Source organism: Heptranchias perlo, chromosome 3 (genome assembly GCF_035084215.1).
Source record: "Heptranchias perlo isolate sHepPer1 chromosome 3, sHepPer1.hap1, whole genome shotgun sequence".
NCBI lineage: Eukaryota > Metazoa > Chordata > Chondrichthyes > Hexanchiformes > Hexanchidae > Heptranchias > Heptranchias perlo.
Window position 1 is genome coordinate 14,787,077 of NC_090327.1, and position 23,918 is coordinate 14,810,994.

General features: G+C 42.9%; 1 protein-coding gene across 3 annotated transcripts in view; it reads right to left on the reverse strand.

Moving 5' to 3' along the window:
- Positions 1–5,575: 5,575 nt before the first annotated feature.
- LOC137310509 (guanine nucleotide-binding protein G(s) subunit alpha-like) overlaps positions 5,576–23,918 on the reverse strand; it is a 325,567-nt gene continuing 307,224 nt past the window's right edge. For all 3 annotated transcript variants that reach the window (XM_067978271.1, XM_067978287.1, XM_067978281.1), the window contains exons 7-12: positions 19,164–19,237; positions 17,822–17,880; positions 15,572–15,692; positions 11,809–11,939; positions 11,146–11,213; positions 5,576–7,512 (exon numbers count right to left, since the gene is read on the reverse strand). In XM_067978271.1, the coding sequence (XP_067834372.1) occupies positions 7,366–7,512; positions 11,146–11,213; positions 11,809–11,939; positions 15,572–15,692; positions 17,822–17,880; positions 19,164–19,237 (600 nt within the window). In that variant the 3' untranslated portion in view covers positions 5,576–7,365. The remainder of the gene's footprint in view (positions 7,513–11,145; positions 11,214–11,808; positions 11,940–15,571; positions 15,693–17,821; positions 17,881–19,163; positions 19,238–23,918) is intronic.

The window sequence follows — 23,918 nt, forward strand, 5'->3', positions numbered from 1 at the left end:
CAAGAAAAAAACTCTGTAGTGAATTAAGATTGTCACTACATCACTGCTGTGCCTGTCCATTCTTTGTGTAGCTTTGTCACTCACTCATCACACCATTAGCATGCACGGTTTGTGGCGCCAGTTTTATTGGAATGTGGATGAGTGAGCAGTTAACCACTTCAGAATTTTTATGATCAACATTTAATAGTACCAAACTAGAAAGCATTGCTGCAGGAACTTCTCAAATACAAAGAGCTTATGTACACTTCACACACATCACTGTGCAATCATTATAATTCACATTTTTGCACTTGTTCCCATTCACCTTTCAATATAAGGTTCGCTTTTTTTTTGTATTGTATTTTTTCTTACATCTAATTAAATCAAATGCTTTCGGGAATCAAAGCCAATGCAGCTAGTAATCCATTTACCGCGACAATCCTGCTCTTACAAAGAGCCGACATGGGCTCGATGGGCCGAATGGCCACCTCCTGTGCTGTAAGCATTCTATGATTCTAATCTTGACGCCAGCAGGTTGAGATTAGAAAAAGATGACTGAGGTTTTCAGTGGGAAACCACTGGACATTTTATTTTGAAGATATATCGTAGCTTATGTTCCCGCATACAGTTACTTCTATAAGGGTTCATGGACCTCAATACCCACATTACACAATTCACCAGTTAACTGACAGCAGCTCCTGACCAACTCGATCTCTGTTGGATGTTGTCGATTTGTCTGTCATTCGGAGTCTTAAATCCCAAGAATATTTCTCCCAAGTCTGAATCCTGTCATTGTTTTGAGTTAAACAGCAACGTTCCTATTACTTAAGAGAACATATTTACTATCAGCCCCAAGAACTAATGAAAACTTTTTTGCTCGTACTGTACTGGAAGTTCTATTTAACTGTAGAAGTTAACCTGCTTACAGCAGATTAGACTTGACCTGAATTTACACTTCATCACCTCCCAGCTCGTAACATTTGACCTCCAGTCGGAGAGGGGGAGATATGCCTACTAATAAATTGAGGACGCTGTGACATTCTGACCAGATGTTGCTCACCTGAAGAAAAGGCGGGAGTAATATAATAAAAATAGCAATCTTAAAATTGAAAGAGGTAGACAAACGGTAGGGTTTGTTGATTTAGATACAGGCTGTCATTCCAAAGCGAGGGAAGGAGGATCACAGCAAACTTTAACCGCTGAGAATAAAATGGTTTCAATGTTCTTGCAACAATAAACATGAACTAGTTATTAACAGGAATATATTGGAACATTGGTATAACTTGGTCATCCTGTGTAGTGTTTGGATTCAGGACATTGTGGAACTATTGGCGGCTGCATCTTCTCCAGTCATCCTGAATACAGAAGGGAGATTTGGGAGAGAGGGAGTTGGTGGCAATATGCTTGGTGGGCAGCTGAGACACTGGTCTTTGGAGAGCCAGATAGTAGGAAAGAGAAATCCGGCCGTACCCATATAAATACTGTTTGGAGAGGCTCACAATATCAAAAATAAATTTCTTAAAGGCTGTTGTACACTTTGTATATGCAGATTATGGTAAGGAGTTAGATTCAGACTCTAGTTATTCTCCAGTGGTATGGTACACATGGTAAGTATACTGTTTCAAGTAATGAAACGGTATATGGCACAGGGTGTTCCAACATGGCCTTTACCTTGAAGAGCCTTCCATGGGGCGTTTCTGTCAACAGAATCGAAGGCTGCCTTGAGGTCTACAAATGCGACTGCCTTAAGGTGGTTGAATTCACGATGGATCTCAGACAATGGGCGGAGAAGTATTGCAGCTACTGTAGAGCACCCATCGGTGAAACCCGATTGCTCAGGGAGACGCTGAAGCCGAGCAAGTAGGACGAATGAAAAGACTTTTCCAGGAGAATGGTCGTCTGTAACTGCTACACTCGTTTCCTTTGTAGAGCGAGATCATGATCCCTTCCTTCCACTCCGCTGGCACCTTCCCAGAAGTCCACGTCGAAACACATAGTTGACGCAGTGCTGAGCTATGGAAGGCTTTACAAAGCATCGGTATATCCCTGACATCCTCCTGAGGCTAATTCAAGATCTACACGGTGTTTGAAATTTAGACAAGTAAATTCTGAACAATTTATACATATCCTGCTTCCCTAAATAAAAAAAACCCTCAACATCGCCTATTTGTAGTGCATGTAAACGAGCTCGTACTTGTGACAAGTTCCTACCTGTGCCCACAAAGTGGATGCACAATGAAGACAATTTGTAGCAATTTTCAAGCACACTTTTTGACCTGTTTCTAAGATAGGATCTAGCCAGTATATTCAATGTCCGAACGCTATTGTGGAACTATAACTAAAATTAATGCTGCAAACTGAATCCCTCCCCCACCCCTCTTGCATGGCACTGTTGTTCTCCTTAACATATTTCTAAAGGCAGTTTAAAAAATATTTTCATGCAAATGTTCATCCTTCCCCTTTTCCCTGAATGCACTGACTTCCTTCCACAGGCACTGCTTACCAATGCTTCTTCAAAAAATGTTAAGAACATGGGTCACACTGACAAAGCAACAACTTGCGTTTATATAGTGCCTTTAACGTAGTCAAACATCCCAAGGCTCTTTACAGGAGTGCAATCAAACAAAAATTCAGACAGAACCAAAAGAGAAGGCATTAGGACAGGTGACCAAAAGCTTGGTCAAAGAGGTAAGGGATCAGGAGCATTTTAAAGGAGGAGAGGTGGAAGCTGAGAGGTTTAAGGGGGCAATTCCAGAGCTCCAGATGGCTGAAGGCACGGTTTGCCAATGGTGGGGCAAAAGAAGTGAAGTGTGCACAAGAGGTAACGCAGCATCTCCTGCCCATCTGTAGTTGCCTTGAGGACATTCAGAGACAGCCACATAGTGTGGGACTGGAACCACCTGTCGGCCAGACCATGGGTGGCAGACCTTTTTCTGAAGGACATTGGTGAACCAGGTGGCTCTTTCCAACAACCCAGCAGCTTCCATGGTCGTTTGTTTCTGGTGCCAGCTTACAAATGACCAGATTTATTGAATACATTTTTTTTGCCATGGTGGGAATTTGAACTCTCAACCTCAGGGTTTCTAGTCCAGTACCATAACCACATGCCTACCCTACTCTGATTTAACAGGACACTGCTTAGTCATCGAGTGGCTAACAGGTTTTAACTACAATTTGTTCACAACTTTGCCTGCAGAGAGTAAGAAAGTTACATCACCAGTCATCAAGCTCAGACTACTAGCAGTCACAGACTCAGTCCAAGATTTCATGGTTGGTATCATCTTTTTATAGGTTTTTTTTAAAGAAAATGGCCATTATTCACGTGCAAGTGCATTGGCAGACTGTTCAACCATGAGGGGAATCACAGTTTAGCCCAATGCCGTACTCACCCAACTAACCCACACCATTTCCAATAGGAGCCTCTGGAGTGTGATTAGGACCAAGAATCTTGGCTAATTTTCCTTTCCCTAACTGAAATGCCCTAATACCACCCCAGCCAAGATCATTCAACATAACAGAGGCTGCTGCTTCAACCTGGGATGATCCTGTTGACTACAGCTCTGCTAATGACTGGGTAAGTTGCTGAGGCACAGGGGAGCATGCAATTTATAAACATGATATCTAATGTGTTATTTCTACATACTCATTACCTATCCTAAGTTGTGTACTCTCCATATGTTCATTATCTACCTGAAAATGCATTTTATGATGCCCTGCAAAAAGTGTTTGCCCATTTCAGAAAGAAAAGATTGTAATAGTTGTATTCTTGGACATTAATTGTTCACTTTCATACTGTAAAAAATTTGAAATTTTCAAACTTAACACATTCAAGATCCTTTCAGAAATCTCCATATTGAGATCCTTCCACACACCGAGCACTAACCTCTCTCCTTCAGGGCGATCCTACTGTGGTGACCTCAGCTAATCTCAACAATTATTAATTCAAATCACTGACCAGCAAACTTAATAATCCTTTGGAAATTTCATTACAATAGAAGTTCATAAACCCTTTCTACAGATATTATTTTTTCTTTAAATCTGAGCGCTAAGAATGAAATAAAAGAGATTATCTTGGTTGAAGCTAATTGGATCTCAATCTCCTAGATGATGAGATTTTATCGGAATTAGTGAAGCACTCCCAGGGGTGTTGGCCCCTGTACACGTGAGCGAGGGCCAAACCTGGCAACTACTGTCTTCCTGAAAGAGTCACGGTTCCTTTAATGTTGCCACAACGACAGTCAAAGAGCAGCAGGCCATTTTAGAAACATCAGAATCCCACAGTGCGGATCTAATTAATTCAACCCATCGAAAAATATTTTTAAAAATATATTCTCACATCTGTATCGACACTTAACCCAATTCTGCTCCCTTCTTGAACACAGGTCAATGAATGTAGTTCATCTGATCCAAAGCACAATTTTTAAATAAATGGTAAAGTGCTTACTTATCCACCAGAAGATATTTATTCCGCATATTGAAATCTGCACTGATTTTTTTGTTTGCTATTGCGCTCCTCATAGTTGAGGCTATCAATGCTTGGGGCACAGAATGCCTTTTCCACTACTGTTACAGAGTGGCAGTGTAGAATACTCCCTGATCAGATATAACACGGTCAAATGCAGTTAAGCTTCCTCTACTGTACCCCAGCAATTAACTTACACCCAATCTCAGAGCAGCACCATCTGGCCAATTAATTACTACGCGGGTGGCTTTTGGACTGTATCCTCTGTGAACTGGATTATGATTACCCAGTCACCTCACACAGGATCTTTACAGCCAGCGGAGAAACGAGATTTTGATCCCAAAAGTCAGTGCTGAATTCCAAGCTTGGGTCTTGGAGCTGAAACGACGACCTACGGCAGCACCCAGTCCCCAAAATCTGCTGTAGCTCATTAGCCCCCAAATGCCACAAAAGGGCAGGGAAGAGTTCCTCTGTGCACTGTGAAATGAAATTATAAAGTCATTGATAAATAATTTGTTTAAGATTTTGTTACACTGAGAGGAAACGTTCCCCAATAACATAATAGATTAAAATAGTATATTTTATTTCAATAATTACTTTAGTCAAACACGATTTGGGGGAAAAGTGATTGCAGTTAATAAATAATTAAACTGTTGTTTACCCTTAGAAAAGGGATACTGTGGATTTCAAACAAATGAGTTACAATTTCTGGATTTGTTAAGAGTCTTTTCAGTGCAGAAAGGATCATAAAAGTTAAGCTGCGGTTTTCACCTAATTTCTGTCTTGACTGATCTAGCCAGCTCTCAGATTGAGAATTTCATTTTCACAGCACTGAAGATGGGAGACAGCAAACATCATCACCTCTATACCAATAAGCACAATCACAAACTGATTCAATGACAGAAAATCAACTCGTAGCGGTCGGCTTGCCTCGATATTTTATAGGTATAGCACTTCTCTGCCGCCTCCCCTCGCCTTTCCTACTTGTAAATGTGGTTAGATTTTGCAATGGTAGATGTTAATTAAGCATAGAGAATGTAAAAAAAAAACTCAAAACAGTATTATACACCAGGGGGGAAAAAAAAAGTACACATCAGGTCTCCATTTTAAAGTAATATAGAACTAACACTTAACTAGGTTTCTGTTATTGCAACTGTAATTATTTTTAACATTGTACAAATTGTACAAGTTATCTCGGACACATGAAAAGTATATACTCACAGAGACATAAAACACCTAGGTATAAAATATAAAGCAGTGTAATAGTTACTAAAAAGGACATGCCTTATTGCTACAGCGATTTTTGCTTTTTCTCGTACTGTACCACAACTTGTTCTGAGAATGTGATTTGCATAAATTATTCAAGTCTGAGAAATTTTCACACATCTCAAATTCTACAATATTTAAAATAAACTTTTCTAACATATCTCTTTATTAAAAGAGAAATAAAAATGTCATTATGTAATTCTCTTAGGCCAGACACAAAGGTTTACACCTTAGTTGTTTGTTTTTTCCGTTTCTTACTATTTACTTGCACAATAAAAGCTGCTGTTGGTACAAGGATTTAAGAGCCTATCTAATGGTGCTCACACATTCACAATGCCTGTGCATTTGTGAAGGTCTATGAATGACCGAAGAATTACCAAACATGTATACTTCTAGCAAAAAAACCTTGGTTCCCATAGAAATAATTCCACGTTGCATTTTGGACACTTGAATGGATTCCGATGTGTTAAAGCTGAGAATCCAAAACAAGGCATGATGTTGCAACATCTGGTCACCTGTGACCTCTTCTTGGAAAGGTAAGTGGTTAATTTGCATAATTTATACAGGTTTTTTTTTTACTAAAGAGCATTTTCCTTCTTTATAAACCAGAAAAAAAACTAATCTCTACAGATAAACTCCCTATTCTCCAGCCACTGCTGTAGACAGGGTTTGACATAAAGCTGTACAGCGCAATCAAACATACTTACATCTTAGCTCATTTTACAGGTACAGCCATAATCAAGGCACAAAGATCTTCTACAAGTATTTTTTTTCAATAAAGTTGTACAAAATAATACATTTTACAGTCTGTACAAGATAATAATCCAGCAGTAAAACAAACAAAAAAAAAACACAAATGTAGGACTATTTGTCCATTCATGATCTAAGCTAAGGGATCATTGTGGACGGCTTGAACAAACATTAGTGTGTGGTAGTTTTCAGCCTAGATGTATAGGCCAAAGCAGTTCCTGTTCCTGTTCAAGATCTAAGGTGTGGTGAGACTCGATAGCCTCAAGACCTCAGAAAATTGCTCCTATTTGTAGGACTCGGAAATCCTGCCTCTTTTCTATTTCTTTGCCACAGTCGGCTTAAGACGAGGTCCTTTTTCTTTCAGCTGACCTGCACCTCTTAATGCTGAAAACTGTGAAACTATTAAATATTGTGGTGCTGCTACATTTGTGTGAACTCCCTCAACAGTTTTTTTTTTAAATTACCTGATGCAAAAAGTGCATTTTCATCCTAATATATTTCCCCATCAAGTACTCTCAAGTGTTGTGTTGAAAAGAAACCCACACAGGGAGAGGTCTGAAGGTAGTGCCATCATGTGCTGCCCAAGGACAGAGGCGACCAGACGGTAGAGCTACGAGCCTGCAGGGAGACAGGCCGAGGCGTACTCAGACGTCTGTCAGACACAGAGGTAGCCAGAGGGCTCGGTGGAACCACAGAGAGGGAAAAGCAGAGTTTTTAAAAAAAAAAACAACTAGGATGAGATGCACAAAAAAAAAAGAGAGGCAAAAACAGGAAATAAGGAATGAAGAAAAAAAAAAGTTTAGAGAGCAAAGTTGCCGCACTTCACTCGTATTTCTTCCACCCTGTGTGGGCACATTAAGAAAAAGGAATCAGGGAGTCAAAAAATCAAGAACTCAGGTTGCTCTCCATCACAACAGTTCATACTGGCGAAGATGCATTCTTTGAATAATGTCTCGACAGTCATTGAATACTCTGCGGATGTTTTCCGTGTCTACCGCACAGGTGAAGTGAGGGTAACAGTAGTGTCGTCCATCTCCACTCGCTGTACTGATCCTCTGCAGGAAGAAACAACAGCTGTGACTATCCTTTCTGCCCAGGCTTGTGCGTTACTCAGATTCAGGTACGGAAATACAAGTGTATATACACAAATATATATCCGCGGCAATATTACATTCAGCCACAAAGACCTACAAACCAGGCTTTACTGCAGTACTGCTACAACAACTTGCACTTGTATAGTGCCTTTAACGTAGCTTCACAGGCACAGATTACTGGTAAGCCCAAAGATTAGAAAAACTTTAAAAACCAGCAAAGGATGACTAAAAGAATAATAAAGAGGGAGAAAATAAATTATGAGAGTAAACTAGGAAGAAATATAAAAACTGACAGTAAAAGCTTCTACAAGTATATAAAAAGGAAGAGGGTAGCCAAAGTAAACATTGGTCCCTTAGAGGATGAGACTGGGGAAATAATAATGGAAAACAAGGAAATGGCGGAGGAATTGAACAGATATTTTGTATCTGTCTTCACAGTAGAAGACACTAATAACATACCAATAATAGTAGAAAATCAACGGGCAAAGGGGAGGGATGAACTAAAAACAATCACTATCACTAGAGAAAAAGTACTAGGTAAACTAATGGGTCTAAAGGCTGACAAGTTCCCTGTACCTGATGGCTTGCATCCGAGGGTCTTAAAGGAAGTGGCTACAGAGATAGTGGATGCATTGATTGTAATCTTCCAGAATTCACTAGATTCTGGAAAGGTCCCAGCGGATTGGAAAACTGCAAACGTAACACCCCTATTCAAGAAGGGAGTGAGACAGAAAGCAGGTAACTATAGACCAGTTAGCCTAACATCTGTCATTGGGAAAATGCTAGAATCCATTATTAAGGAAATAGTAGCAGGACATTTGGAGACTCATAATACAATAAAGGTGAGTCAACATGGTTTTATGAAGGTAAATCATGTCTGACAAATTTACTAGAGTTCTTTGAGGAAGTAACGGTGGATAAAGGGGAACCAATGGATGCAGTATATTTGGATTTCCAAAAGGCATTCGATAAGGTGCCACATAAAAGATTACTGCACAAGGTAAGAGCTCATGGTGTTGGGGGTAATATACTGGCATGGATAGAGGATTGGCTAACTAACAGAAAACAAAGAGTCTGGATAAAAGGGTCATTTTCAAAATGGCAATCTGTAACTAGTGGGGTGCCGCAGGGATCAGTGCTGGGGCCTCAACTATTTACAATATATATCAATGACTTGGATGAAGGAACAGAGTGTCTTGTGGCCAAATTTGCTGATGATACAAAGATAGGTGGAAAAGCAAGTTGCGATGAGGACACAAAGTGTCTACAAAGGGATATTGACACGTTACGCGAATGGGCAAAAAATTGGCAGATGGAATATAATGTGGGAAAATGTGAAGTCATCCACTTTGGGAGGAAAAATAAAAAAGCAAAATATTATTTGAATGGAGAAATACTACAAAATGCTGCGGTACAGAGGGATCTGGGTGTCCTCGTACATGAAACAGAAAGAGTCAACATACAGGTGCAGCAGGTAATCCGGAAGGCAAACGGAATATTAGCCTTTATTTCTAGGGGGATGGAGTATAAAAGCAGGGAAGTCATGCTACAACTGTACAGGGTGCTGTGAGACCACATCTGGAGTACTGTGTACAGTTCTGGTGCCCTTATTTAAGGAAGGATATACTTGCAGTGGAGGCAGTTCAGAGAAGGTTGATTCCAGGTATGGAAGGGTTGTCTTATGAGGAAAGATGGAACAGATTGGGTCTATACTCATTGGAGTTCAGAAGAATGAGAGGAGATCTTATTGAAACATACAAGATTCTGAGGGGACTCGATAGGGTAGATGCTGAGAGGATGTTAACCCTCATGGGGGAATCTAAAACTAGGGGGCATAGTCTCAGAATAAGTGGTCGCCCGTTTAAGATGGAAATGAGGAGGAATTTCTTCTCCCAGAGGGTCGTGAATCTTTGGAATTCTTTACCCCAAAAAGCTGTGGAGGCTGAGTCATTGAATACATTCAAGGCTGAGTTAGACAAATTTTTGATCAGCAAGGGAGTCAAAGGATATGGGGAAAGGGCGGGTAAGTGGAGTTAAGGTAAAAATCAGATCAGCCATGAGCGAAGCAGGCTCGAGGGGCCGAATGGCCTACTCCTGCTCCTATCTCTTGTGCTTATGCTCTTATGTTATCAGACACTGAGCCACATAAGGAACTATTAGAACAGGTAACCAAATGCTTGGATAAAAAGGTAGGATTTAAGGACCGTCTTAAAGGAGGAGAGAGAGGCGGAGAGGTTTATGGAGGTAATTCCAGAGCTTAGGGCCAAGGCAGCTGAAGGCACAGCTGCCAACGGTGCAGCGATTAAAATCGGGGATGTGGAAGAGGCCAGAATTGGAGGAGTGCAGAGATCTCGGAGGGTTTTACGGCTAGTCAAATTATACTGTGAACCTTAAGGTCTGTATTACCTACAGTCCTCTATCATACCATTACCAATTAAAATCACAGAATCACAGAGTGATGCAGCATAGGAGTCATCCATTCAGCCCATCGTGCCTGTGCTGCCTCTTTGAAAGAGTTATCCAATTAGTCCCATTCCCCTACCCTTTCCCCAAAGCCCTGCAAATTCACCCCCCCCCTTCAAGTATTTATCCAATTCTCTTTTGGAAGTTATTATAGAATCTGCTTCCACCACCCTTTCAGGCAGTGCATTCCAGATCATAACAACTCGCTGCATAAAAAAATTCTCCTCATCTCGCCTCTGGCTCTTTTGCCAATTACCTTAAATCTGTGTCCTCTGGTTACCGACCTGTCTACCATTGGAAACAGCTTCTCCTTATTTACTCCATCAAAACCCGTCATGATTTTGAAAACCTCTACTAAATCTCCCCTTAACCTTCTCCGCTCTAAGGAGAACAACCCCAGCTTCTCCAATCTCTCCACATAACTGAAGTCCTGCATCCCTGGTACCAATCCAGTAAATCTTCTCTGCACTCTCTCTAAGACCTTGGCATCCATTCCAAAGTGCTCAGAATTGAACACAATACTCCAGCTGGGACCTAACCAGTGTTTTATAAAGGTTTAGCATAACTTCTGTGCCTCTATTAATAAAGCCCAGGATCCCATCTGCTTTTTTAAAAAAAAAACAGCCTTGTCAACTTGTCTTGCCACCTTCAAAGATTTGTTTATGTAGGCCCCTCTATTCTTCACCCCCTTTAAAATTGCACCATATGAAAATGACAATAATCAACAAACAAAATTATGCTGATTTTGCACAAAACAAAGTTTCAGGATAAAATTGCAGGGAGTAGGGAAGGATGCCTGCAAAATCTCGAGAGAGAGGGGGAAGACAAATACCACCTTGAACTAATGGGAGAAGCACGGCAAAGCACTGGAAGGATGAGAAAAGGGTGAGAAACTTTGGGTCATCACAAGCAGATTCCTGTGTCAGCAGTAGAATACAGCTATTCCCATGCAGCCTGCAAGGCCCATGCTCTCGTTCTCTTTGGGTGATGTCCCACGGGCTTTGGCCGTGCTCCTAGGCTTTTGAATTATTAAATAAAATGTAAAACTCCCCGTTTGGCTCAGCGAGCAGCATTTTTGTTTGTCGCATAGATTTCTTTCCCACACTACATCAATCTCAATTAAATACTCACAAGAAACTCATCCCGTACAAAATACTTTGCTCTTGTAACTCTTGCATCTTCTCCAGGTTCTGGTGTTGCTGTTTCCAAAACAAAGAAGCAATGAATTAAAAAAAAAACACGCAGTTTAAAATAAAAGTTTATTAATTGTTACTGGTTCGCTATCAATCACAACAAGACTCACTCAACAGGCCTGCTGGTTCACTGAATTGAAGGACTGAAACATCCATCACCATTGTAGGACAGACTCACCTCTGACAGGCTTTAGAAGGGCTCCAAAAATGAAATTAATTCAGACATTGTTAAAACAAAAATTTAAAACTTCTGATGCAGTGCTTCTTTATAGCACCTTCGGGGGCGGGGGTTTCTAAGGTAGCGCCACTGCATAAATGGAAGTTACGATACTGTATTTGCTGATGTTCTATCATTGAAAACTGGCTCCAAAGTGGCTAGAAACAGGTCAGGGAGTGCGGTAAAACAGTAAGGATGGATCAGGGGAGTAGGACTGTGGGTCTGAGGCAGACCTGACAGATCAGAATCCCCCAGGAATGAATTCACCTAAAAAAAATTCTCATCGATAGCAAATGTAATCAGAGTATACGAGCAAATAGTTTATAGAGATCTTATGTAAAAAGACTCTGTGCAGCTTGTAAGCCAAGACACTAGGAGCATTACCATCATCTGGTGTAGTGTAACGTGTGTACTCTGGAAAATAGTCTTCAATTTTGGATTTTCCTGCCAGCACTTTCTCAGCCAGAAGATCTTGCTTGTTCAAGAAGAGGATGACAGAAATGGTCCGCAGCCACCTAACATAAAAGGACAATAGTGAGCAAACGATAAAAGAGCTCACTGTACACCGCGCGGTGCTCCCTGGGATTTGGGCAAGTCACATACTGTAGTACATCTACACTTCGAACATGGCCCAAGGGTTACCTGCACCTCACTTCCTTCCCATCTGTGCTTTTCATCAGGTTTGTTGCTCAATGCACATTTAGGCCTCCATTTGCAGCCTGTGGAATATTGCTCGAGCTTGGACTTAATGCTGTTTTCTAATCCGGAAGAGAAAGCTATGGGGTCTTTCCAGCAGTGACAGGAAGTGTACAGGAGTAGGCCATTTAGCCCCTCGAGCCTGTTCCGTCATTCAATGAGATCATGGCTGATCTGTGATCTAACTCCATATACCCACCTTAGCCCCATATCCCTTAATACCTTTGGTTAACAAAAATCTATCAATCTCAAGATTTCAAATTAACAATTGAGCTAGCATCAACTGCTATTTACGGAAGAGAGTTCCAAACTTCTACCACCCTTTGCGTGTAGAAGTATTTCCTAACTTCACTCTTGAAAGTCCTGGCTCTAATTTTTAGACTGTGTCCCCTACTCCTAGACCCTCCAACCAGCGGAAATAGTTTCTCTCCCAATTTACCCTATCAATTCCCCTTAATATCTTGAAAACTTCGATCAAATTACCCCTTAATCTTCTAAAATAGTGTAGGCTTATGTCTCACCACTCCATGGTACAGCATGCTGCCACAAACCTGTGTGGCCCTCAAGCAAGGCACCTGGAATAGAACTGCGGCCCTCGACAAACATCCACACAAACAGCTTACTCCACAGGCAGCAAATGGATGGGATTTAGGCAACACTGGGTATGTCACACACGCGTAAAAGGCTCACCGTCAAGCTGCACCGCAGGCAGCCACGTAGCAAACACAAACTCCCTCGGATCAGGTCAGCCATGATCTTATTGAATGGCGGAGCAGGCTCGAGGGGATGATTGGCCTACTCCTGCTCCTATTTCTTATGTTCTTATGAAGCCACTTAGCTGCTGGCCAGGTCTCCTGGTGTCACCCAGATCCCACTCAGATGGAGGATCTGAGTGAGCGAGGTTGCAAAGCTATAAAGCTTGCTTCTTCTGGGCACTCCTCCAAATTGGTAATTCAACAGGGAAATTAAGTGGGCGGCCTCGTTAGGCACCCTCCTGCCTCATGCTTACACTCGCTCTAGGTGCAAATGCTCCACCCTCCCACCCCACTCCTTTAAGCAAAATTCCTGGACAACTGAAAGGGGACACAGACCTGGAGTCACAGGTCTCCAGCCCCTTTTCCCCCCTCTCCTTCGTACCTAGGTACTAAGTGTGCCCCTGGCTCATAGAAAAGAGAGATCCACCCCATTCTCTCCCCTTCATTGAGATTTTTCCCAAGCCACGCACCTCGGATCAGTACCGAGGCTAAGTCTGGAATATGGTGTGCAGTTTTGGGCATCAGACTTTCAAAAAATACATTGACGCATTGCACAGTCCAGAGAAGAACAGCAAAGGACGATTCTGGGACTCGCACTTGAAGTTCATAGACTGAACTTGTTTTCATTACTGTATGGAAAATAGAGACAGGGTATGATCCAGCTTTCTAAAAATGTTAACAGGAATGCATAATGTAGACCAAAATACACCACTCATTGCTATAAATGCCTTTATAGTGACAATTTATGGCCTTGAGGAGAGAACTCTTTGGGAAGCTTGACCACCTAAGGTGAAAAACCAGCCTACCTTTAAATCAGTTAATGCTGTGTCAATCAGTATCTTTAGAAAAAGAGCCGGATGAATGTCAGAGGGCTGTAAGGATAAAGATAAACTGAATTGTGTGGGTAGCACAGCGGTTCCTGAGCTGCTGGGGACATCGAAATTTCATGCCAAGGGAGGCAACCAGATAAGGAATTACGATGTAGGGGGCCAGGTTCTCCGTATAGTCTAGAGCTTTGGCTCAATGTACCTTTATTGGGGGTGGCAGGGAGAACATTTGCAGATATTTATATGGGCTGGGTGGAGTCCATGAAAGAGAAGATTGTATGTGGTCTGCACAAGGAATGGGTTTTATGGGTCAAATAAGCCTTACTACTACTGGGATGTCCCAACCCTCGTGGATCCACTCCCAGATAGAGTCATAGAGTTATACAGCACGGATAGAGGCCCTTCGGCCCATCGTGTCTGCGCCGGCCAGATGATGTCATCATATTTTGGACACCAATAACTTTGTGTGTGTTTCCCCCCCCCAATATTGTATCATACTCTACAACATATCCTGAAGTGAAAACAAAAGTTGTCGTAACAGTGACTCTAAATCTATCTTGTTTTTGAAACAAATCCTGAACAAGAACACTGATGAAACTGCTGCGGCCCCAACCTTGGCAGTTAGTTCAGTCTCAGGCTTGAAGGCAGTACATCTTCACAGCCTTGATCTGCCACACACTGAGTTATCAATCAGAACCAATCCGCCATTTGTTTGTGTGTGTATGTGTGTGAAAAGAGAGGGTGAATCAGGGACAGAATGACCCTGGGCTGCACTCATGCAGCTCTGCCGATGCCTCTGTATGACCAGATGTGCAGAGGTCAAGAAGCAGGTCACCTGTCCGCTATCTCCGGTGAGAGGGTGCCGCTATAAGAACACAGAAGGGTTGAGGGAGGGAAAAATCAATACCAACTTATAAAATCTCCTCCCAAATCACGTGAAGTATAATACTCTGACTTTCTCACTTGCCTAATGCAGGTTTCATCCTAAGAAGGTCCTCCTAGACAAACCAGAGAGAAATACAACAGGGTCTGAAGAAGTCACCATGGACAATACAGACTTGCTGAGATTCAGTGCAAGGAGGGAGAAAATGTGCGGCATTATGCCCGTACTCTGGGAAGAACTGATCCATCACCAATGAGTGGTGTTGAGTGCTCAATTTTAAACATACCATGATCAGCTGCATACCTAAACCCATTTATTGAGAACTGACCATTTACTGAAAATGAACGCTATCATCAAGGTTTAATCCTTATCTTTTTTTTTTAGAACAAGTGAAGCACTGCTGATGAAGATCACTGTAGTGATGATAATCACAGGCGGCATTAACCTGTTCCTCAAGGATACCACCACCAGAATTCCCATCACAACAAGCGTAATTGAAAGAGAACAAACAGGAAGCGGTCCCCAGTCAATCACAAGGAGTTAATGCTACAGAAAAGCAGATCAAAAATTATGCACAATACCCTGAAACTTTTAATAAGATATTAAGAAGGCTTAAAAAAAAAACCACAATAGGTTTTTTAGACCCCTTGAGAGTTAGAAATGTGAGGATCCATTGATCTAAATATGGTTCCTTTACATGTAACGAGCCCCACTCCTGCCATAGCCCAGGGATATGCAGTTGACATCGCTTCTCATACATGGCCTCAAAAAAGCCAAAAGATTAAGTGTGTTAAGCCTTAGTCCAATTCCTAATAACCACAAATCATGGCTGAGCTGTACAGACACAAGAGGATAAAAATCACAGCAAGTGCAGCTCTAAGAACATTTTAAAAAATGCACCGATTATCCTTCCAACAGGAAAACCTCAAAATTCTGACAACCAAATGATGCAGGTAAAAAGAGGCGAGATAATATTTTTTTTTTACCTGTTGTTCCAGATGCTTTTGAAGAGATCAAGTGCTTCTCGGAGTCGATTGGTGTTGTTGTCTTCCCTTATCACCATATTGTAGCTACTACTGGCCACCACAAAAATAATAGCAGTGACGTCTACATGCGATAGGTCGTACCGGGCCGGGCAATGGTGACAATTCAGTTCAGTCCAGTCCAGGGAGACAAAAAGGTAGGGGCAGGAGAGGAGAGGGGAAGAGAAGAACACAACAGAATTATTGGGTGCGGGGAAAAAAAGCGTGACGTCTGAATTCACCCATTAACTGATTTTGGTGACCAAGAACCTGTTTTGTTGCCTCCAATGCTAGTTATACAACCAGCTGGTCTTTATCAGAACCTAGTGACGACTATGGCTACTGAAGTGATATCAATGATCTTACCAGTGCAGGCAGCATGCTGAACACATTGACTGCACCCAACATGACCTTCCAGAGGTTTTCTGCCTGGGCGGAGGGGAAGGGGAGGAAATTTGGGGCCACATGTTCTCAATTTGGAAAAGGAATTCAGAAAGATACTTGTGTAATCATCCACTTCTACAACAGAGCACTGATTAAACACTAGCTTGCTGTGAATGCCACTGCTGTGGTGCTAATGTAAAGGCCAATTTAAAGAACTTAAATGCACTGCAGTCATGACAATCTGTTGTGCAATGATAAGACTGGTCAGAAAAGTGGAATCCAAGGGAATGTGGCAAGTTGGATCCAGAATTGGCTCAGTGGCAGGAAGCAAAGGGTAATGGTCGACTGGCGTTTTTGTGACTGGAAGGCTGTTTCCAGTGGGGTTCCGCAGGGCTCAGTACTAGGTCCATTGCCTTTTGTAGCATATATCAATGATTTAGACTTAAATGTAGGGGGCATGATTAAGAAGTTTGCAGATGATACAAAAGTTGGCCATGTGGTTGATAGTGAGGAGGAAAGCTGTAGACTGCAGGAAGATATCAACGGACTGATCAGTTGGGCAAAAAAGTGGCAAATGGAATTCAATCCAGAGGAGCGTGAGGTAATGCATTTGGGGAGCGCAAGCAAGGCAAAGGAATACATAATATATGGGAGGATATTGAGAGGTGTAGAGGTACAGAGGGACCTTGGAGTGCATGTTCACAGATCCCTGAAGGTAGCAGGACAGGTAGATAAGGTGGTTATGAAGGTATACGGGATACTTTCCTTTATTAGCTGAGGCATAGAATTTAAGTGCAGGGAGGTTCTGCTGGAACTGTATAAAACACTAGTTAGGCCACAGCTAGAGTACTGCATACAGTTCTGGTCACCACATTATAGGGAAGATGTGATTGCACTCGAGAGGGTACAGAAGAGATTTACGAAGATGTTGCCAGGACTGGAGAATTTTAGCTATGAGGATGGTTTGGATAATCTGGGGTTGATTTCTTTGAAACAGAGGAGGATGAGGGGAGATCTACTTGAGGAGTATAAAATTATGGGGGGCATTGATAGAAAGGACCTATTTCCCTTAGCAGAGAGGTCAAAAACCAGGGGGCATAGATTTAAAGTAATTGGTAGAAGGATTAGTGGGGAGCTGAGGAGAATTTTTTTCACCCAGAGGGTGGTGGGGGTCTGGAACTCACTGCCTGAAAGGGTGGTCGAGGCAGAAACCCTCATCACATTTAAAAAGCTGCACACTCTGCCCCAAAAAACGGCATAAGTCAGATTATTCTAATAGCTCCTCGAGCACCCAATGTGCTTCTTTAGCTGTGACAGCTGCCCCTTAAGAGACAGCAATGTGTTAAGCAGTAGCTGATCAATACCAAGCATCCTGAAAGTTAGTTTCTCCACATGCATTTCGCACCGTTCAAGTTTACCTGCTAAACTGGCCTTCCTGCAAAACCAGTTGATCAAGGAACCAAAATCCATGGGGTTAACACGAACCCCATACAATTCACACCGTGCACTTTTCAGCTGCAGCTGACTTGTGTGGAATACAGAATGCTTGGGGATTAACGAGTTAGTTTATGAATAGGAATTAGAAAACTGCCATCCACCTAATCCCTTTTGGAACCTGAACAGGTCTTGGTAAACTAGTTATTGGACCCAATACAGTGCCAATAGGGTAAAGTAAAATAAGGGGAGAAAATGGCAGGAAGACATTCAGTAGTGGGTATTAAATTCAGTGGCCATGTAATTGTGGAGCACTGCTTATAAATAAGGGTGAGGCACCCATGAGAATAATTATGTGTCTTTTTAAAAAAAAAAAATTCCTCCATAATTACTAACCATTAAAGCACTGGATCCATTTTCTCCGTTCATCTCTCTGTCCTCCCACATCAAACATACTGGAAGAGAAAGACAAAACAACATGGTCAGGAACCTTGCTCACTATATTAGATAGTGAGATACATGCAGGATATTGGGTGGGGAGGTGGGAGGAAGTGCGCCTGGTTAAATGGAGAGGGGGAAACAGTTTACAGGGAATACTACACAATGACTTCCTATCACTGATGGTAGGACATTTTTATGAGGCGATTTAATAATGCAGTGATTTTCTAGTCCCCTTAATGACTTGAAGCTGTTAATTGAGAAGTATCAAATCATCTTTTGCTGGTAAACGTCACCCAAAATGACTGCTGTTGAAAGCCCGGAGAACGGTTAGAACATTTTCCTCTATGATTGAGGAAACCAATTTGAAACTCCACCATCCACCAAAACTTCTACGTTGAGTTCTACGCTGAGAGCCTTGAATTTTCAGAGCCTGCTTCCTATCCTCAGACCAGCATCTGAAGCATCCTGTTTCGGTAGTCCTGACCCTTTATCGGCAAATAATGATGATGCCTCTCAACCAGCAGCTTCGCAAGCCTTCACAGGGATCAGAAAGTCAGTGCATTACTACATCTGTCACCCATGACTGAGAAAACCAATTGAGAACCAGTGCCAGGGGAGGAGAGGAGTTTGTGAAGAAATGAATAAAGATGGCTTCATTTAACAACGTAAAAACACAAAGGTAAATGGGTGGAATTTTAGTACTTTTCCAATAAGAGCTATTTAAAGAACTTGGATTTGTACAGTACCTTTTCATGTCCTCAGGACATCTCAAAGCACTTTACCACCAATCTTTTGAAGTACAGTCACTGTAATGTAGGCAATGGTAGTAGTAGTAGCCTGTTTGCACACACAAAGATTCCACAAACAGCAAATGATCAGGTTATCTATTTTTGGAGGCATTGGTTGAGGGAGGCAGGTTGGTCAGGACACCAGAGAGCTCCTTGCTCTTTGGATAGTGCCATGGGACCTGTTACCTCTGCCTGAGTGGACAGACGGAATTTAATGTCTCATCCGAAAGACGGCATCTTCCACAATGGAGCAATCCCTCAGCACTGCACTGAAGTGTCAGCCTAGAATATGTAATTATTATCTAAAGGGGCCTTCAGTAACACAATTCTACCATCAGTGCAAAAACTCTTTAAAAGCACAGTCCAACAGAATTCCCTGTAGGTCTGGTTTTTCCCTCACTATTTTTAAAAAATATTTCAGTCGAAGGAATAGTCTTTTTTAAAATGAGAGGAGCTGTGATTACCTTGTGAGAGTGCAATTACAGGAGTGATCTTAGAAACATACTCACTGAAAATTTACTTTGTCAACTTGAAATCTTGTTTCAAAAATCCCTGATGTCAAAACTCTGCATCGGAGCAAGTCCTGGTGGAAAGGAAAGGAAGGATATTCACAAATATTTCTGGCTGATAAAATTCGACCACAACATCTGTGGGACAGACTCCCAGCAAAGGCAGCGGAAGCCGAGAGGACGAATTCCTTTACACAAAGCTTCACCCGTTCACGAGTCGTGATTAATGGGGTTTTAAATTTATTTCGAAATATATAGACTGAGATGATCAAATACTGAAATGGGGCACAATCATTCCAAAAATTAAAACACTGCAGCAGCTGAAATTCAAACAGAAAATGCTGTAAACACTGAGCAGATCAGTGGAGAGAGAAATGTAGGGTTAATATTTTGTCAGGACAGTCATTCCAGTTCTGGGGGTGGAGAGAGGGGAAGAATGCTATCTGGACGCAGCAGGCTAAGAATATTTACATCGAGCTTTCCTTAAGGATACCAAATGCAATGGGTAGAGTCCACGATAGGGTAGATTTTGCATGACCTGTGGAAGGAATGAGCTTGATAGGTCAAATATCCTTTTCATGTTCCGTACTTTCTCATGTCCAGCTACAGCAGCAACCGACAAATTAAACCACCACTGCAGCCTGGTGTCAGCGAACTACAGGTTTTCATCCTGTAAATTTGCTCGTATATTTAAAAGATAAAAAGACATTTGGAAAACTTGACTTCAAGGGTCACACTGTCAGAACCAAACAACAAAGCAGAGGGGGGGCAAAGCGCTCACTGTGTGAAAGTTTTTAAATACTACGGAAACAAATTAAAATCGGGAAGTTAGGAGTAAAAACTTTTTCACCCAAGAGGATAAAGTTACCTGGGAAGGCCTCTGAATGCCAACAATATAGATGGGTTCAAAAGACCAATAGGTTTCCAGAGAGAGTAGGCATTCCGGGGTACAGTGAGCAGGCAAGTAAGGTGGGGCTGATCCACTGAAAACAGACAAGCTTGTTGGGCCTAATAGCTTTTTACCATTTCTAAAATAATTCTTAACCGTCTTATCAGCTAAGAAATAGGAGCAGGAGTAGGCCAATCGGCCCCTTGAGCCTGCTCCGCCATTCAATAAGATCATGGCTGATCTGATCCTAACCTCAAATCTAAATTCATGTCCAATTTCCTGCCCGCTCCCCATAACCCCTAATTCCCTTTACTTCTAGGAAACTGTCTATTTCTGTTTTAAATTTATTTAATGATGTAGCTTCCACAGCTTCCTGGGGCAGCAAATTCCAGACCTACTACCCTCTGAGTGAAGAAGTTTCTCCTCATCTCAGTTTTGAAAGAGCAGCCCCTTATTCTAAGATTATGCCCCCTAGTTCTGGTTTCACCCATCCTTGGGAACATCCTCACCGCACCCATCCGATCAAGCCCCTTCACAACCTTATATGTTTCAATAAGATCGCCTCTCATTCTTCTGAACTCCAATGAGTAGCGTCCCAATCTACTCAACCTCTCCTCATATGTCCGCCCCCTCATCCCCGGGATTAACCCAGTGAAACTTCTTTGTACTGCCTCGAGAGCAAGTACAGCTATTGAAGGGTGGAGGCCGACTGCACTCTGTGTGAGATGACCTCTTGGAGGAGGTCTAAGTGGTGCCAGAATGGTCGGTATGCTCTTCGGTTATGCCGGCACTTCATATACGCCGAGCTACAAAGCTCAGACAAACGGCTTTAAAAAAAAAACCCGACAACTCAACAAACAGCTACAACTGAAAAAACAACCCTGAATAAATACCTATGACCAAGGCCACTGCTTCAAGGTGATTGAGTAATTTAAGTTCCTTTTTAATTACACTGGGTTTTTCTTAGTGTTTCGGGATCACAATCAAAAGTTCAATTTGTTTTTTTCGGTGAGAATCGGAAACCTTTCCACGGGTGTCTCGTTCGCTAATGTGAGTTTCAAAGTTTCAGAAGAAAAGGCCTTTGACGTGGCTCCGTCTCCACTGAGCAGCAAGAACTATTCGCAACAGCCTGCTCAAAGTCACCCTGCAGTGTGTCAACAGAGGCAGGTCACACACGGCTGTGGTAAAAATTCACTGAACATGCTGCATCCACAGGGCTTAAACATGCTACTCATGTCACTGTAAAACTCCAAAGTAACCAAACTCAGGCAAGTGTCACCGTGAAGTCAATGTGGATTTAAAATAGTTAAGGGGGAGAGGGGGTAAAATCCAGGAGAAAAAGACCAGCAGGGCACATGGGCAGGGCAGGAACAATTACCTCGATAAGAGTTCCGCACACATTCTTTTACTAGAACGGTACCAGGGATGAGGGACTTCGGTTATGCGGAGAGACTGGAGTAGCTGGGGTTGTTCTCCTTAGAACAGAGAGGGTTAAGGTGAGATTTGATAGAGGTGTTCAAAATCATGAATGGTTTTGATAGAGTAAATAAGGAGAAACTGTTTCCAATGGCAGAAGGGTCGGTAACCAGAGGACACAGGTTTAAGGTGACTGGCAAAAGAACCAGAGGTGACATGAGGGAAAACATTTTTTTTAATGCAGAGTTTAATGATCGGGAATGCACTGCTCTGAAAGGTGGTGGAAGCAGAAGGGAATTGGATATAGGCTTGAAGGGAAAAAATTTACAGGGCTACAGGATAAGAGCAGGGGAGTGGGACTAATTGGATAGCTCTTTCAAAGAGCCGGCAGAGGCACGGTGGGCCGAATGGCCTCCTTCTGTGCTGTAACATACTATGATGAAATGCATGTAGCACAAGAATTAAAACAAATGAGTTAGAGGCATAAATTCAGCTTACAGGGTATGATGTAGTTGCCATTCCAGAAACCTGGCTACAAGCTGGGCATGATTGGGAGCTAAATATTCCAGGCTGTCGGATCATTAGAAAGGACAGGGAAATTGGGAAAGGAGGGGGAGTAGCGATATTGATAAAAGACACAATTACTGAAGTGGAAAGGATGGATTTTAGAGAGGGTGATCAGGCAGTGGAAACACTATGGGTAGAATTAAGGAACAGCAAAGGATGCAGGATTCTGGTAGGAGTTGTTTTTTTTATTATTCGTTCATGGGATGTGGGCGTCGCTGGCGAGGCCGGCATTTATTGCCCATCCCTAATTGCCCTTGAGAAGGTGGTGGTGAGCCGCCTTCTTGAACCGCTGCAGTCCATGTGGTGACGGTTCTCCCACAGTGCTGTTAGGAAGGGAGTTCCAGGATTTTGACCCAGCGACGATGAAGGAACGGCGATATATTTCCAAGTCGGGATGGTGTGTGACTTGGAGGGGAACGTGCAGGTGGTGTTGTTCCCATGTGCCTGCTGCTCTTGTCCTTCTAGGTGGTAGAGGTCGTGGGTTTGGGAGGTGCTGTCGAAGAAGCCTTGGTGAGTTGCTGCAGTGCATCCTGTGCATGGTACACACTGCAGCCACTGTACGCCGGTGGTGAAGGGAGTGAATGTTTAGGATGGTGGATGGGGTGCCAATCAAACAGGCTGCTTTATCTTGGATGGTGTCGAGCTTCTTGAGTTTTGTTGGAGCTGCACTCATCCAAGCAAGTGGAGAGTATTCCATCACACTCCTGACTTGTGCCTTGTAGATGGTGGAAAGGCTTTGGGGAGTCAGGAGGTGAGTCACTCGCCGCAGAATACCCAGCCTCTGACCTGCTCTCGTAGCCACAGTATTTATATGGCTGGTCCAGTTAAGTTTCTGGTCAATGGTGACCCCCAGGATGTTGATGGTGGGGGATTCGGCAATGGTAATGCCGTTGAACGTCAAGGGGAGGTGGTTAGACTCTCTCTTGTTGGAGATGGCCATTGCCTGGCACTTATCTGGCGCGAATGTTACTTGCCACTTATCAGCCCAAGCCTGGATGTTGTCCAGGTCTTGCTGCATGCGGGCTCAGACTGCTTCATTATTTGAGGGGTAGCGAATGGAACTGAACACTGTGCAATCATCAGCGAACATCCCCATTTCTGACCTTATGATGGAGGGAAGGTCATTGATGAAGCAGCTGAAGATGGTTGGGCCTAGGACACTGCCCTGAGGAACTCCTGCAGCAATGTCCTGGGGCTGAGATGATTGGCCTCCAACAACCACTACCATCTTCCTTTGTGCTAGGTATGACTCCAGCCACTGGAGAGTTTTCCCCCTGACTCCCATTGACTTCAATTTTACTAGGGCTCCTTGGTGCCACACTCAGATAAAATGTTGCCTTGATGTCAAGGGCAGTCACTCTCACCTCACCTCTGGAATTCAGCTCTTTTGTCCGTGTTTGGACCAAGGCTGTAATGAGGTCTGGAGCCGAGTGGTCCTGGCGGAACCCAAACTGAGCATCAATGAGCAGGTTATTGGTGAGTAAGTGCCACTTGATAGCACTGTCGACAACACCTTCCATCACTTTGCTGATGATTGAGAGTGGACTAATGGGGTAGTAATTGGCCGGATTGGATTTGTCCTGCTTTTTGTGGACAGGACATACCTGGGCAATTTTCCACATTGTCGGGTAGATGCCAGTGTTGTAGCTGTACTGGAACAGCTTGGCTAGAGGCGCGGCTAGTTCTGGAGCACAAGTCTTCAGCACTACAGCCGGGATGTTGTCGGGGCCCATAGCCTTTGCTGTATCCAGTGCACTCAGCCGTTTCTTGATATCGCGTGGGGTGAATTGAATTGGCTGAAGACTGGCTTCTGTGATGGTGGGGATATTGGGAGGAGGCCGAGATGGATCATCCACTCGGGAGTTCTCTATCGACCTCCTGAT